The 12,863-nt window shown below is 29.8% G+C and overlaps 6 protein-coding genes and 1 non-coding gene across 7 annotated transcripts; 5 read left to right on the forward strand and 2 right to left on the reverse strand.

Moving 5' to 3' along the window:
• Positions 1 to 132: 132 nt before the first annotated feature.
• On the forward strand, positions 133 to 3,636 carry cgd2_1710 (hypothetical protein with signal peptide and one or more transmembrane domain regions; the record flags this gene model as incomplete). The annotated part of the gene is made up of 1 exon (XM_626390.1): positions 133 to 3,636. The coding sequence occupies one exon, from the start codon at positions 133 to 135 to the stop codon at positions 3,634 to 3,636; it is 3,504 nt and encodes a 1,167-aa protein (XP_626390.1).
• A 620-nt stretch (positions 3,637 to 4,256) lies between these two features.
• On the reverse strand, positions 4,257 to 6,056 carry cgd2_1720 (hypothetical protein; the record flags this gene model as incomplete). The annotated part of the gene is made up of 1 exon (XM_626391.1): positions 4,257 to 6,056. The coding sequence occupies one exon, from the start codon at positions 6,054 to 6,056 to the stop codon at positions 4,257 to 4,259; it is 1,800 nt and encodes a 599-aa protein (XP_626391.1).
• On the forward strand, positions 6,051 to 7,277 carry cgd2_1730 (hypothetical protein; the record flags this gene model as incomplete). Its single annotated transcript, XM_626392.1, has 1 exon — positions 6,051 to 7,277. One exon carries the CDS (start codon positions 6,051 to 6,053, stop codon positions 7,275 to 7,277), a length of 1,227 nt encoding a protein of 408 aa, XP_626392.1.
• Positions 7,278 to 7,459: 182 nt separating this feature from the next.
• cgd2_1740 (RSC8 ortholog with a swirm domain, ZZ finger and Myb) lies at positions 7,460 to 9,868 on the forward strand (the record flags this gene model as incomplete). The annotated part of the gene is made up of 1 exon (XM_626393.1): positions 7,460 to 9,868. One exon carries the CDS (start codon positions 7,460 to 7,462, stop codon positions 9,866 to 9,868), a length of 2,409 nt encoding a protein of 802 aa, XP_626393.1.
• Positions 9,869 to 9,976: 108 nt separating this feature from the next.
• cgd2_1745 lies at positions 9,977 to 10,061 on the forward strand (the record flags this gene model as incomplete). The annotated part of the gene is made up of 1 exon: positions 9,977 to 10,061. It is a non-coding gene; the product is annotated as a tRNA-Leu (tRNA).
• Positions 10,062 to 10,131: 70 nt separating this feature from the next.
• Positions 10,132 to 11,580, reverse strand: cgd2_1750 (ring domain; the record flags this gene model as incomplete). Its single annotated transcript, XM_626394.1, has 1 exon — positions 10,132 to 11,580. One exon carries the CDS (start codon positions 11,578 to 11,580, stop codon positions 10,132 to 10,134), a length of 1,449 nt encoding a protein of 482 aa, XP_626394.1.
• Positions 11,581 to 11,799: 219 nt separating this feature from the next.
• Positions 11,800 to 12,825, forward strand: cgd2_1760 (gata/ArfGAP, putative; the record flags this gene model as incomplete). The annotated part of the gene is made up of 1 exon (XM_626395.1): positions 11,800 to 12,825. A coding segment is annotated over one exon (1,026 nt), but the record flags the coding sequence as incomplete, so codon positions are not given.
• Positions 12,826 to 12,863: the final 38 nt, after the last annotated feature.

Genomic DNA, 12,863 nt, shown 5'->3' on the forward strand with positions numbered 1-12,863 from the left:
TTAGCATGTGTGGCATAAATTTGTTCCACACATCTAGTTAAAAACTAGCTTAATAATATTAATAATGTACTATTTCATTGAAAAAATAACAAATTTTTTTATTTGGTACGAATATAAATATTTATTAAATGAATGCTTAAGATGGATGGAACTGAAAAAATAATTAAAAAAAACAATGCTTTGCTCATTTTATTCTTAATGATTTTTTTGATAATTGAAATTGGAATTGGAATCTATATAAAATTAGAAATGAGCAATGCACGACTTAACTATAATATTTTGTTGAACTCTATATTGGAAAACTCTAGATCCCTTTATCTTGGTATTAATGATGGTATACTGCAACTCTATTCTTGTGAAGAAAATATTGAGCAAAAAATAAAAACTGAGATGACTAAATATTTGAATGCAATTCCAAATATTGCATATTCTTTTCCTTTTTCGTTTTGTTTAAGTAACTTTGATTTTAGAGACATCACCAGCAATATTTATTATGATTATTTATCAATTGATGTGGATTTTTGGATAACTAATTCATTTTCAAATTTTTCTGGTATTCTTAAAAGCATTGAGAACTGTATGAATAACTCTCTATCATATGCGCTTTCACAAGAGTCTGCCTTCTTATTAGAACCTATTATAGTTTCAAAGAAACAAATGTGGGCAATTCATCAAAAAATGAGAAATTACTCAATTAATATGGCAAATGAAGAATTCAAATTCGGTCAAAACACTCTAATTTGTAATAATTCAATGATACATGATTTGGAGGGTAGTCCAAGGATCACAGGAGTTTTAATCAATGGAAGCGAATATCAGGCACCTCTATTTAAAATAGATACAAAATCTCTGGATAAAGATGTTATTAATTTTGCAATTAGCGGTGATATTAACAGCGAGGAAACTGGGATTAGTCTCGATAATATCATTGAAAATACCCGATTAGTACAAAGTAGTAAAATAAAACTAAATGGAATAAATCAAATTGTCCATGAGTCAGAAGATAATGAGTTTCCGAAACATTTAAGCGAAATTAAATTTTTAAATCAATTATTTGCTAGTCCGCAAGAAGAAAACATTTTTGTAAATATCTCGAATCCAAGAATACTAGACGTTAATGGTGTTATTAATTACAGTAATGGTTTTAAATCAGCATTTAATAGAACGATTTACATTCCAACTTCCTCTTTATTAAGCATTGTTGAAGTATTTTCTGAAGGTATGAAGGAGTTAGAGAGAAATATGGGCAATAATTTAGTGGGAAATATCATGCTAATCCGGGTTTTTTCGATAATAATAATTCTTATTTCTTTGGTTTTTACGGCGACTATTTTTATTCCATTGATATTGATTGAGAGTGAAAAAGGAAAGGAAATATTCTCAAATTATGGGTTTTTAATAGTAGAAAGATATAAGTATTTTTCTAGGAAATACTCCCGTGAAACTAATAGTTCTCTGGGAGAATTCTATTCATTATTTGAGAAGCTTTTTAATGTTATTCATAAAGTTTTTGAGGGCAAAAAAAAAGAAAAAAATAAGATTACAAAAATAAATGAGACTCCAATTCTAGCTATATCCAAAAATATTGAATTGAATATTGTCTACAAACAATTAATGGGGATATTCAGGTTTAAATTATGTTATGTTTGGAAGTTTTCTATTTTAAACTCATACTGCCTAGCGATAATTAACAATCAACAAAGTGAATTTATTGTTATTGACAATATTAACACAAATATGAATTCAATATTGGAGAATGTCTCAAAATTGATAGATGGAGATTCATCAACGATCGAAGTAATAACTAAAATTAACAGCAAAAGTATTGATAATAATGATTACTTCAAATTATTTCTATATTACATCGTCATTTCTAATTTAGTTCACTCTATTAATTCAATAATAGACAAAAACGAAAAAATCAAACTCAAGTCTGAAAAAAGATCAATCATGTTATCAATCAATTCAGAACAAGATATATCTTCATTAAATAACTATTTAAATTTTGCAAATTTCATTAATTCATTTGACAGAAATTTCAAAGTAAGAGATTTTCGTGAATGCTTTGAGGAATTTAATATAGATAATAATGTGCTTAGTATTCTAATTGAACGATTAAATCTAGAATTTTTGATTAAACCTAATTCTAATGAACTATTAATAGATATAACAAAAAAATATAAAAGCAATCAATTAATTAATAACTCTAGTAAAAACAATTATTTACAAAATGAAACATTGGGAAATGAATTGACATTTGTCTTGATACTGGAAAATTTTGCTCCATATCAAAATTATATTTTAGAATATGAATGCTCAAAAATGAACCTCAATTTTATCAGAACAAAATATTCAAACTTAAATCTGATTCCATTCATTAACGTGGAAGTTCTAATTATTTTCGCCAACAAAGTATTGATCAAACAAGACGAAATAATTAGATTTGTTTCGAAAATTACTAATGAACAATCTATTATTCGTGAAATAGTTATTTTTTGGTTGGAGAATGACGAAATTATTCTTCAAGATTTGAAGTGTCATAGTAATTCAGATAAAAAAGGCTTTGATAACTTTAAATTATCAAACTCGGTGGATAAGATGAGCTATTATATAGCCAAATCAAGTCAGAGTGCTCGCTATTTATTAGATAACAATAATTCCTTAAATACTGAGTATGTGAGCAATATTCAAAAGTTTATTAAAGCAAAAATTAGTCAACATTCATTAAAAGAACCACTTTCTCATTCAAGCATAAAAAAGTTGCTATCAAATTTTGTTCCCAAGAAAACTAGAGTAGATAGTCAGTTTTTACTATCAAATTCTCCTCTTCAAAATTTTATTGATATCATTGATAATAAAATTTATTTGCAATTATCAAAGATTAACTTCTTTGCAAATAATTTTATTTTCGAATTAAATGATTTAAAGTCTAGTGAAAAAAACTTTGATTGCGATGAAAATAATTATTTATCAAATGAATATACAGAAATGAATAACAATGGAGTTCTAATTAAAGAATTGCAACTAAAAATATCAGTATTTTCGATGATTAGACCGTATAATTTGAAAAAATATTTCAATCGAAAATCAGAAAAATTAGATTTTGTAAATTTAGTATCATTAAATGGAGATTTGAATATCAAAGATTTAGCCAACGAACTTTTATCTATATCAGAATCTGAATTAACGTCTAGAATAAAAAATGGGATTCAAGATATTTTTCAATTGCTGTCAGTTGAGAAATTGCCAGAAAAAATCGACTTATTTATGGATTTTTGGGAATTTATTAAGAGAAATGCTTTGATCAAAAATGGGAAATTTCTGCAGTATTATTGTCCTAAATTAGTCTTACATTGTATACTTGTATTAGAATTTTTAATTAAAAACTCAATAGGTTTGATTGAAAATATTGTCTTTGATTCCAGCAACATATTGGCACTAATTATCAGCTTTATTTCAATTCCATTTATTAAACCTGGAATTACATCTGACATTATATCACTTTCAAATGAGATTGTTCCAATTTATTCCAATAAACTTGCGCCTTTAGAAATCCAAATATGCAGTATTTTGGAAAAAATTTTATCCTTTACAAAGTTCTCTAATTTATTTGATGATTTGGAGGTAAGTTGGTAGCTTTCATAAAATTCCAAAATTAGTTATGTTCAGAAATGTAAAATGTTAATTCTAGTAAATATTTTGTCTCTTAACGAAGAAATATCATTTGGAATTAAACATTGGTTAAACGAAAGTGTAAATAATCAGAATGGCATGGGAGCATCTCTTATTTTTTGCGAACCAATTATCAATCATATAGTACGAGATAGTAACGTACTTTTTGTATCAATTCTTTTTAATACAAGTAAGTTAATATTAGCTATTCCAATAATTAATTATGCTTCTAAGTTTTATTTAGCCAGACTTTGTTTCAGAAAGAATACTCTATGGCATGGGTAAAAAGGTGGATTACTCAAAAGTATTGGGAAGATCAATTTGAAGAAGCACTGAATAAACATTTTAACACAAAATTACCAATTAAAGTTAAACCATTTCCTAACGGGTCAGACCTATTCAATAACCTTACTATTCAATGGTTAAATGCTATATATCAATTTGATCAACTTTATTCTGAAAATGCATATGAAGGCAAATTCTTTGTTAAAGCGTTTACTAGAATTAGAAAAAACTTTCATGCTTGGAATGATGAATATAAAAAAAGTAAATGGGATATTTGAAATTTCGATGAATGGATGAATTCAATTACTATATATTGAAGAGACTGAAAGAAGAATATATGGGATAATTTCAGTATTGTAAATTGAAGTAATCTTATCAATGTTAATCGCTAACCAACTTTCAATTTGAGGATTTGAGTTGGATATATGGAAATTCCTCAAGTCTTCAATTTCTATTAAAATTAATGATAAAAATTCATCTGTTAGGTCCAAAATAAAGGGCTCCAAAGATTTTAATGGGCATTGCTTTATCTCATTTAAAATATTAGCAAACTCGTTTTTGAGAATCGAAAACGGTCTAATTTGATTAACTCTCATATTATTGGTTTGAATTTCATCGCTCCAGTCAAATTCTCTTAACTCGAATGAAAAAATGCTCAGACAAAACTCGAGCATTTTTCTATAGTATTCGACCATATAATTTTCTAGAAAAGAAATTGTTATTAACAAAATAGGTTTTGAAAATGAGAAAACATTGTAAATTTGCAAATATAAATCTTGACAAGATGAAAATGTAATTGGAACGTTATTTAAATCAAATTGAGCAACGTAGATTGTCTTTGTAGATAATGATTTTTGCGAAAAAGATTTAATTGAGCGATTACCTAGTGCCAAATTTTTATTTTCAAGATGCTTATTATTTACCAAAGTTAGTGACTTTTTGCAAAAGCAAACAAACCAATTCATGTAGTAATTCAACCAAGAATTAGATAGCCAAGAAAAATCACATTCACTCGAAAATAGTGAATTGAATGTTGATATAACGTTTGGCAATAGCGAATTGAATAGTGTTATGGCACATTTCAAAGATGCGCAGCAATTCAATTTAGAAAGCATATTTGATTTATTTCTATATTCAATATCAATGAATTCACTCCTAGACTTCAAAAAAATTTTTGCAAGCATAGAACTCATTATTAAATAATCAGACTCTGAGCTGATTTTGTTATACAGGCATATTTCTTCTAAAAACCCGTGTTTTGGTTTAGTTATTTCGCTATTTAGAGTTATTAATCTTCTAAGATGGCCAATAATTTCCACAGTGTTTAGCAGAGATTGTTGATCAAAATTTAGTCGAGACTTAATTGACGAGTAGAGTGAATCTTTTACCAACTCCATTTTATGTTTTGTTGTCTCAATAAGTGTTGAAATGAAAGAGTTCTCTTCATTTTGCCAAACTTTGTTATATGAAATTGAAGCTTCTAGTAGCTTTATGGTTGATTCAAAATATTCAAGTGTGTCCAAAGCATCATCTGTCATATTTGCAGAAACAAAGCTTTCAATAAGTTTTGGTAATTCTATTAGTTCAACTATAAGTTTTAAAATATTTCTCAAAATAGTTAGCTTCCTAAATTGAGATAGTTTTTGTAGTAATATCGATTGGCTTGAATTAGATTTCTGAGTAACTATTGAAAAAAAATGATTGATTGTTACGTTTGCTCTCTTTTCGAAACCGATGAATTTTTTTCTAATTTCTGTAACAACTTGTTTATTTCTTTTTATAAGTTTTGTTGAATTATACAATGTGGATCTTTGGACAGAGCTTCTTAATTTTTGTAGCTCTAAATCTAGGGACCTATACTCTGATAGAAGTTTATTCGGGTATTCCGATGCCAATAATGGTAATAAGTAGCTTTGATTGTTAGAGGTGATTTCATCTTGAAGAGCACAATTAATACTCGAATTTACTCCTTTATATGGAGAACTTTGTTTTAAATATTGAAATCTTACATCCTTCTTTGGTATTTTATCTTCATTAAAACCCCCACGCTTTAAGTTATTTTGTAATAGGGATATTAATTCAATATCATACTCATGCATTGCTTTATTTGGGGAAAAAAAAAAAAACTGATTTATTCTACCGCTTTTCTGATAATACTTGAAAATTGGAACTTAAATATGTTTGAATTGGAAAAATTATTAGCAAGTTATAGCCATCCAATTTTAAGAGAAAGGATAGAATATTTCGGAAGATTTCAACAGGATATTTTAGATAGTAATTACCCCAATATTGCATCATTCAACCTTTTAGAACAGGGAAATGAAACCATTTTTGACTACGATGGCTTCGTTTATAAATTATACCTTTCTTTTGCGAGTAATACAGAAGTAAACAAGAAAAACAATACATCAGAAAACAAGGAAAATGATCTGAAGATTGTGCCATTAAAAGATATACGCAGAGAATCTTCTAAACATTTAAATTTAGTTATAGAGGTTTACAATACTCATATTAGGCAGCTTTGGAATGACGCAAAACAACTTATTGAACATTATAAGAGCATTATTAGTAATGCTATTGAAATTTATGAGTCTCACAACTTGGATAACTGTTTAATTATTTATTTGCCGAACAATGCAATATCTGAAATATTTTCCGATTTAAATAATCGGAATGCGACAAAAAGCGCAGCTTTTGAAATGATTACCTCTTCAATAAAAAGTTGTCTTTATTGCGGTAGCGTATTGAATACTATAAGATATATATCATTCTATTGTTTTTTGGATAACAAAACTATTTCAGAAGATATTGGTATTCAAGGTTTTTCCCTAATTTACATTACTTTACTTTCAAATAAGAAAATATATGCATTTTACCCCGATTCAAAAAATAAATATAAATTTGCAATACTAGCAATCGAGTTTTTAGATAAATTAATTAAAAGTAATATATTAACTAGCAACTTTATTCAAGAATTATCAATTGCAATAAACCAAAGTGAGATTTCTATTTTTAAAAATATGCTTGATTCGAATGCAATATCAATATCATATTCAAGCTCGCTGCCAAAAAGTGCCAATGAAATTCTTTATAATCAAAAATCAGACAGTTCATCTGGTGAGAAATCGTTTATGATATTTTGCATCCCGATTTCTTGGTTAGACTCAACAGACGACTATATCAAATTATACTTCGCTGGGCTCATTACGTTGATAAATAACATATTGCTGCAAATGATCCCACAGTGCAAAAGCACGATTAGATGTGGATTAAGGAAATTTGTGCTCGAATTAACTAGCCAGGAATGCGAGGGTTGCTAATACACTTTTGTACCAGTTTTAAGCTTTATTAATTTCGTAGCGCCTTAATTACCACATTATTAAGCGCCTACGAAGAATTTGTGCTGAAGCTATTTTATGAGTACCTACTAAACAAAACTTTACGTAAACAGTAATTGTTATTCGTAACACTTGAAATCAAATAACAATATATACTCGGGACAATGGGCGGATCAGATTTCCCTATTGGGCCAAAACTTCGTATTAGACTGAAGGCAGAAAATTCTGAAACAGAAATTGGTCTTAAACACAAAAAAAGAAAAAAATATGTTTCATTTAATAACGGGGGCATTGAAGCTGCATCGGAAGATTCCAAAGTATCTCTTTTAATTGAGTGTAATCCGCCTTCTTTACGCAGAGTAGAATTCGCAGAAGTTTTGAACATTAAATTGAATCAGAACATTGATAATAAAGAAGATACAGTTGATCTAATGTCAGACGAATCGGTTGAAAATGAAGATACATTGGATTATCTTGATAACCTTGAGATGGAGGCAAAACGAATAATTGAGAAAAACGGTTTGAAAAACAAATTTGATGGCCATATCTCAAAACAAACCGTAGAAAATAAAGACTTTAAAAATAATACCTTAAACTTATCTGATAACGATTTGCCTATTGTTGGCAATGTTGAATGCGATGAAGAAATCAAAACTAGCAATATCATTCAAGAAACTAGAAACCAAATAACTACAAATAACCGAGTTTCTTCCCCTATATATAGTAATTTATCACAAATAAACAACCAAAGTAGTCTTCCTCCACAGCCTATCCAGATTGCCCCGAATGTTGTCCAGCAACCACTGAAAACATTTGCTAATTCTCTTTTACTTTCAAAAGAAAAATTTTCCACAAGGTCATTTACTCCATTGGATCCAAACTTGAACTCCAGGCTCCTATTAAAAGTTCAACTTCCAGAATCCATAAATCAACTATATTCTTTGGAAGGTATTACGCACGAAGACATAAAGCAAAACCCTGAAACCGATGAAACCGATGAAACTGACAAAAAAATACCAGTAGTGATTCCAACTTGTTCTGAGTGGTTTGATATGGATTCTGTACATCCTATTGAACTTGAGATGCTTTCTCCAATATTTAACAATGAGATGATTGATTTGAGGATCGATGAAAAACAGGATTACAAAGCAGAAATGAGTGGTAATGGTAATAGTAACTTTTTAGAAGAAAAAGTGTCTTCACTAAATGATGAAAAAATTAATGAATATAAACTGATTCGGAATAAAATTATTGAAATATATAGGGAAACTCCTAGACAATACCTCACTGTTACAGAATGTAGGAGACGTATTATATATACAGGAGATGTCTCCTTTTTACTTAAATTGCATGCTTATCTCGAATTTTGGGGTTTGATAAATTTCCAAGCAGACATTAAGACGCTTCCCCCAAAATTAAGAAAACTTCGTGACTATAGACTTAATGATATAGATATCAAACGTTCTAACAATAAAAGCACGCTAAACATTTCTCGTATAAATGATGAAGCAATAGATAACCCATTCATAAACTCAATGTTAGTGAATTGCGTTTCATGTGGAAAGTCGTGTATATATTCATATTATATTCTTAGAGCTGGTGTTGTTTGTGGAGTTTCAGTGGCAGTTTTAGATCGCTGTGTTTGGTGTATTAGGTGCTATTCAGAAGGGAGATATCCACCTATTTTAAACTCTGGGCACTTTATTAAAGTGGATGCTCCTGTTGTATCATCACTGACCAATCCTGAAGAAATTCCCAGGATGGGAGCCTTAGGTATAGCCTCCTGGACTAAAGAGGAAGTGCAAAAGCTTATTGAAGGGATTGAATATTACGGTGATGATTGGGATGCCATATCTTACCATATTGGGAATGTTAAGACGCCTCAAGAGTGTGTTGCGTACTTCATTCAACTGCCAATAGAGGAACCCTTCATGAGAAACATTAACCCATCAAAAAACACGAAGCCCTCATTTCCATTTATGGATGTGAGCAATCCTCTAATGACACAAATTGCATTAATAGCGTCAACAATAAACCCCGTGGTCGCTGCATCTGCCGCTAAATCTGCGTTAGATAGAATATTAGAAATTGAGGGTTATAAAGAAATTTCTAAAGATGCTTCACTCATGCCCGATAAAGATGCTCATTTGGGAGACGAAGCTGCGGGAAGTTGTAATGCTAACGCCCATTTTGATTCTAAGGATGGCCAATATTTACCGCAATACATACCAAAAGTTTCTTCAGCGAAGTGGCCGAGCTCAGCACTACTGGGAGAAGAGGGAATTCAACAAGTTTGTTCAAAGGCACTAGAAAACGCTGCTCTTAGAGCAAAAGAACTTGCTGAATGGGAGAGAAATGAGGTTAAAAATATAATGCCCTACTTGATTGACAACACGATCAATCGATTAGAACTAAAACTGAGACAGTTTAGGCATTTGCAATCTATGATAGATGAAGAAAGAAATTTGTTGGAAGTAAGACTTGAAAAGATAAAGAAAGAGGACAATGAAATTAAATCTAAACTTAGTAATGCTAAGGGCCAAGTTATTTCGAAACAAACTTTAAGACTATAAAAATAAATTAATATAATACTCTTGTTCCCCACCGGATCTGTTTGTATTGGGTTTGATAGTTTCAGAATATTTGTATTTGACCATTGTTTGGTGGTCGGCCTCTGTGAAGCGTAGATGCCCGAGTCGGTCTAAGGGGCCAGACTTAAGATCTGGTGTACACATGTACTCCAGGGTTCGAATCCCTGTCTACGCATTTTTTCGGAAAGCCTAATTTTACCTTTCCCGCATAGAATAGTTAAAGTTGTCTAAGGTGGATAAATGATCTAAATAGCGTTTCTAAATGTTCTCGTTAAAGGAGAGTAAAAATCCTTATTACTTTTGTAATGTGGGAGTTTTTGTGCATTTCCTTTATTAAATGCAGCATTGCCTATTTTATCCTTGCCTTTAAGATTCGAGTATTTTTCCAAAGTTGGAAAATCAGAATCTGTGGCTCTCGCTGAATTTTGACTGTTTTTCTCTATATTTGAACAGCTATTTGCATGATTCAAATTTATCATTTCATAACCTGTTGAACTGTGGTTTATCTCGTCATAAAGCAAATTAATATAATTCATATCTTTGATTGTTTTTCTCTTATTTACTCTTTTTTCTAATTCAGCATTAAATATTTCTTTTGTTTTCGTTGAAATATACGGTAATACATTTATGCCTACAATATAAACCTTAGATCCCATAGGAATATGACTCAAAAACTTATATTTTCTGATATTTTGATGATTTATAATAAACTCTTTTATTGATGTAACTGAAACATTTAATAGTGCCTTAGGTAAATTTTCGATTGAACCAAATTCAGTCTGAAGCACTTTAACATAAAACGGCTCCAAGTACACTAATTGGCCATCAAATGACTGGTAGAAATAAAATATATCTTTCATATTATATTGATTGCTATAATTAGCTGAAGAGTTAATGAATCTATATTCTAGTTCTTCTAAAAGTTCAGTTTCTCCGTAATGTGATAATAGCATATCAAAAGCATCGTTTGAAAATCTTTCGCATCTGGGAGTAACTCCTTTTAATTTAAATATATTTTCTATTATTGAGATACATTCTTCAATGTAGCCAATTTCTTCGTCTGAGCCGCTTCTCTCATTCTCTAGCTTTCTCATTCTTAGCATTTGAAGATCATGTAATAATATTTCATTTTGGTCGGAAATTAATCCGATTCTTTGGAACTGAGCACCCTTTTCGTTTTTTTCCAGCAAAACTTTCCCATCTGAACTTTTCATATTGAGTTCAAAATGAATAAGCGGACTTGAAACATTTCTGTAAAGAAGGCATAGATTAATTTCTGAGCCTATTTGGACTTTTTTAACTATTTGATATCTTAATGAAACAAGCTCATTTAGCAATACATTCGAGAAACATATTGGGCATTTAAATTTTTTCGCATATTCATCGTTTTCTAAAATAATATTCATAAGTTTTATTATGCAAGGCCAACAATATATGTGTCCACAATTTGATATTTTTGGAACCAGCAAGTCTGAATCAAGGCAGATTGGGCATTTAATAAATTCGTCACTATCAAAGTATATTAATTCAATTAACCCTACATTTCTCCAATCAAATATCATTTTATCATGTGAGAACACTGAGGTATTTCTATTTATATTGGAATCTTTCAACAAAAATATTCTGCAATTTTGCTGAACAAACTTGAATTTACTTGAAATGGAAAGTGGTCCCTTCTTAGAAATTAAACTCATATTGTAAAAAAATATCTGTCTATTGATCAAAAAACCTCCTCATTCTTTATTTAAATACACGACTAAATTATTGTGATAATTAATTTCCTAAACAAGTAATCTTTGATTTTCTTTTGTTTTGCATTGTTACTTTGGCGGTTTAGGAATATTACACCTTTTTTTCAATAAATCTTTATTTATACTCGAGAATCTGTACATATGTAAATTTGATAAATATAAAAGCATTGCCTTTCCAGAATGATGAATACCAATGGGTTAAGACAAAATAGTCTTGTTCAAGGAAAAAAAGAGAATCTATCTGATATATTGGGTTCTATTAATGGGAATAAAGTTTGTGCCGATTGCGGTGCTAAAACACCTAGATGGGCATCCATAAATCTTGGAATTCTAATATGTATTGATTGTAGTGGGGTGCATCGTCATCTCGGTGTTCATATATCAAAGGTTAAGAGCATTTCTTTAGATAAGTGGAATAGTGATTGGATAAAAAGATGTATGAAAATAGGCAACTATATTTCGAATAAGTACTATGAACATAAGCTTCCCACTGGGTTTCAACGCCCAAGCTGGAGTAGCCAGCAACACTCTATTGTGGAGCAATGGATTAGGGATAAATATGAATTTAAACTATATACCCCAGATAATATGATTCCGCCTTCATTACAAATTGATAGCATGGAAACTACAGTACCTAACGAAAAAACGGTATTGAAAAATTTTGAAGATTTTAATAAACCTCAAAAATATAATAATATGGTCTCCAGTAATTTGTTAGAAATCGAATTAGAAAGCAAAGAATCATCAAGCAAGGTTGAAAAAATTATTGATCTAAAGTCCAATCAATTGGGAAGCGAAACTGCAAACTCGAGTTTGAAAAACAAGCACAACCTTGAAAATCAAGCTGAGAGAGCGCTTGAAAGAGTTAGTTCATTTGAAAATTCTGAAGTAATAAAAATCAAAACTGTAAAAGAAGCTATTGAGAAGATGTATGAAAATAGCGTTGAATCGCCGCCTTCACTAAATAACTTTAATAAAGTATTAAATACAAGTATAGGAAGCATTGAGAAATCCACAAGTTCTGAAAAAATTAGAAAGATTGGTTTTGATCTAAGTGATAAATTGTCTAAAACTGAATTCAAAATTGAAGAAAATAAGAGTCAATGTATTGTTGAAAACTCTAAAAAGCCATGCCCCTTCAGTTCTATTGACGCATTTTCCATTATTAAAGAATCATTTTCTAGGTAATTTAGTTATTAATTTTTGTTGATTTAATATTTACCTTT

This window comes from Cryptosporidium parvum, chromosome 2 (genome assembly GCF_000165345.1).
Source record: "Cryptosporidium parvum Iowa II chromosome 2, whole genome shotgun sequence".
NCBI classification, from domain to species: Eukaryota; Apicomplexa; class Conoidasida; order Eucoccidiorida; family Cryptosporidiidae; genus Cryptosporidium; species Cryptosporidium parvum.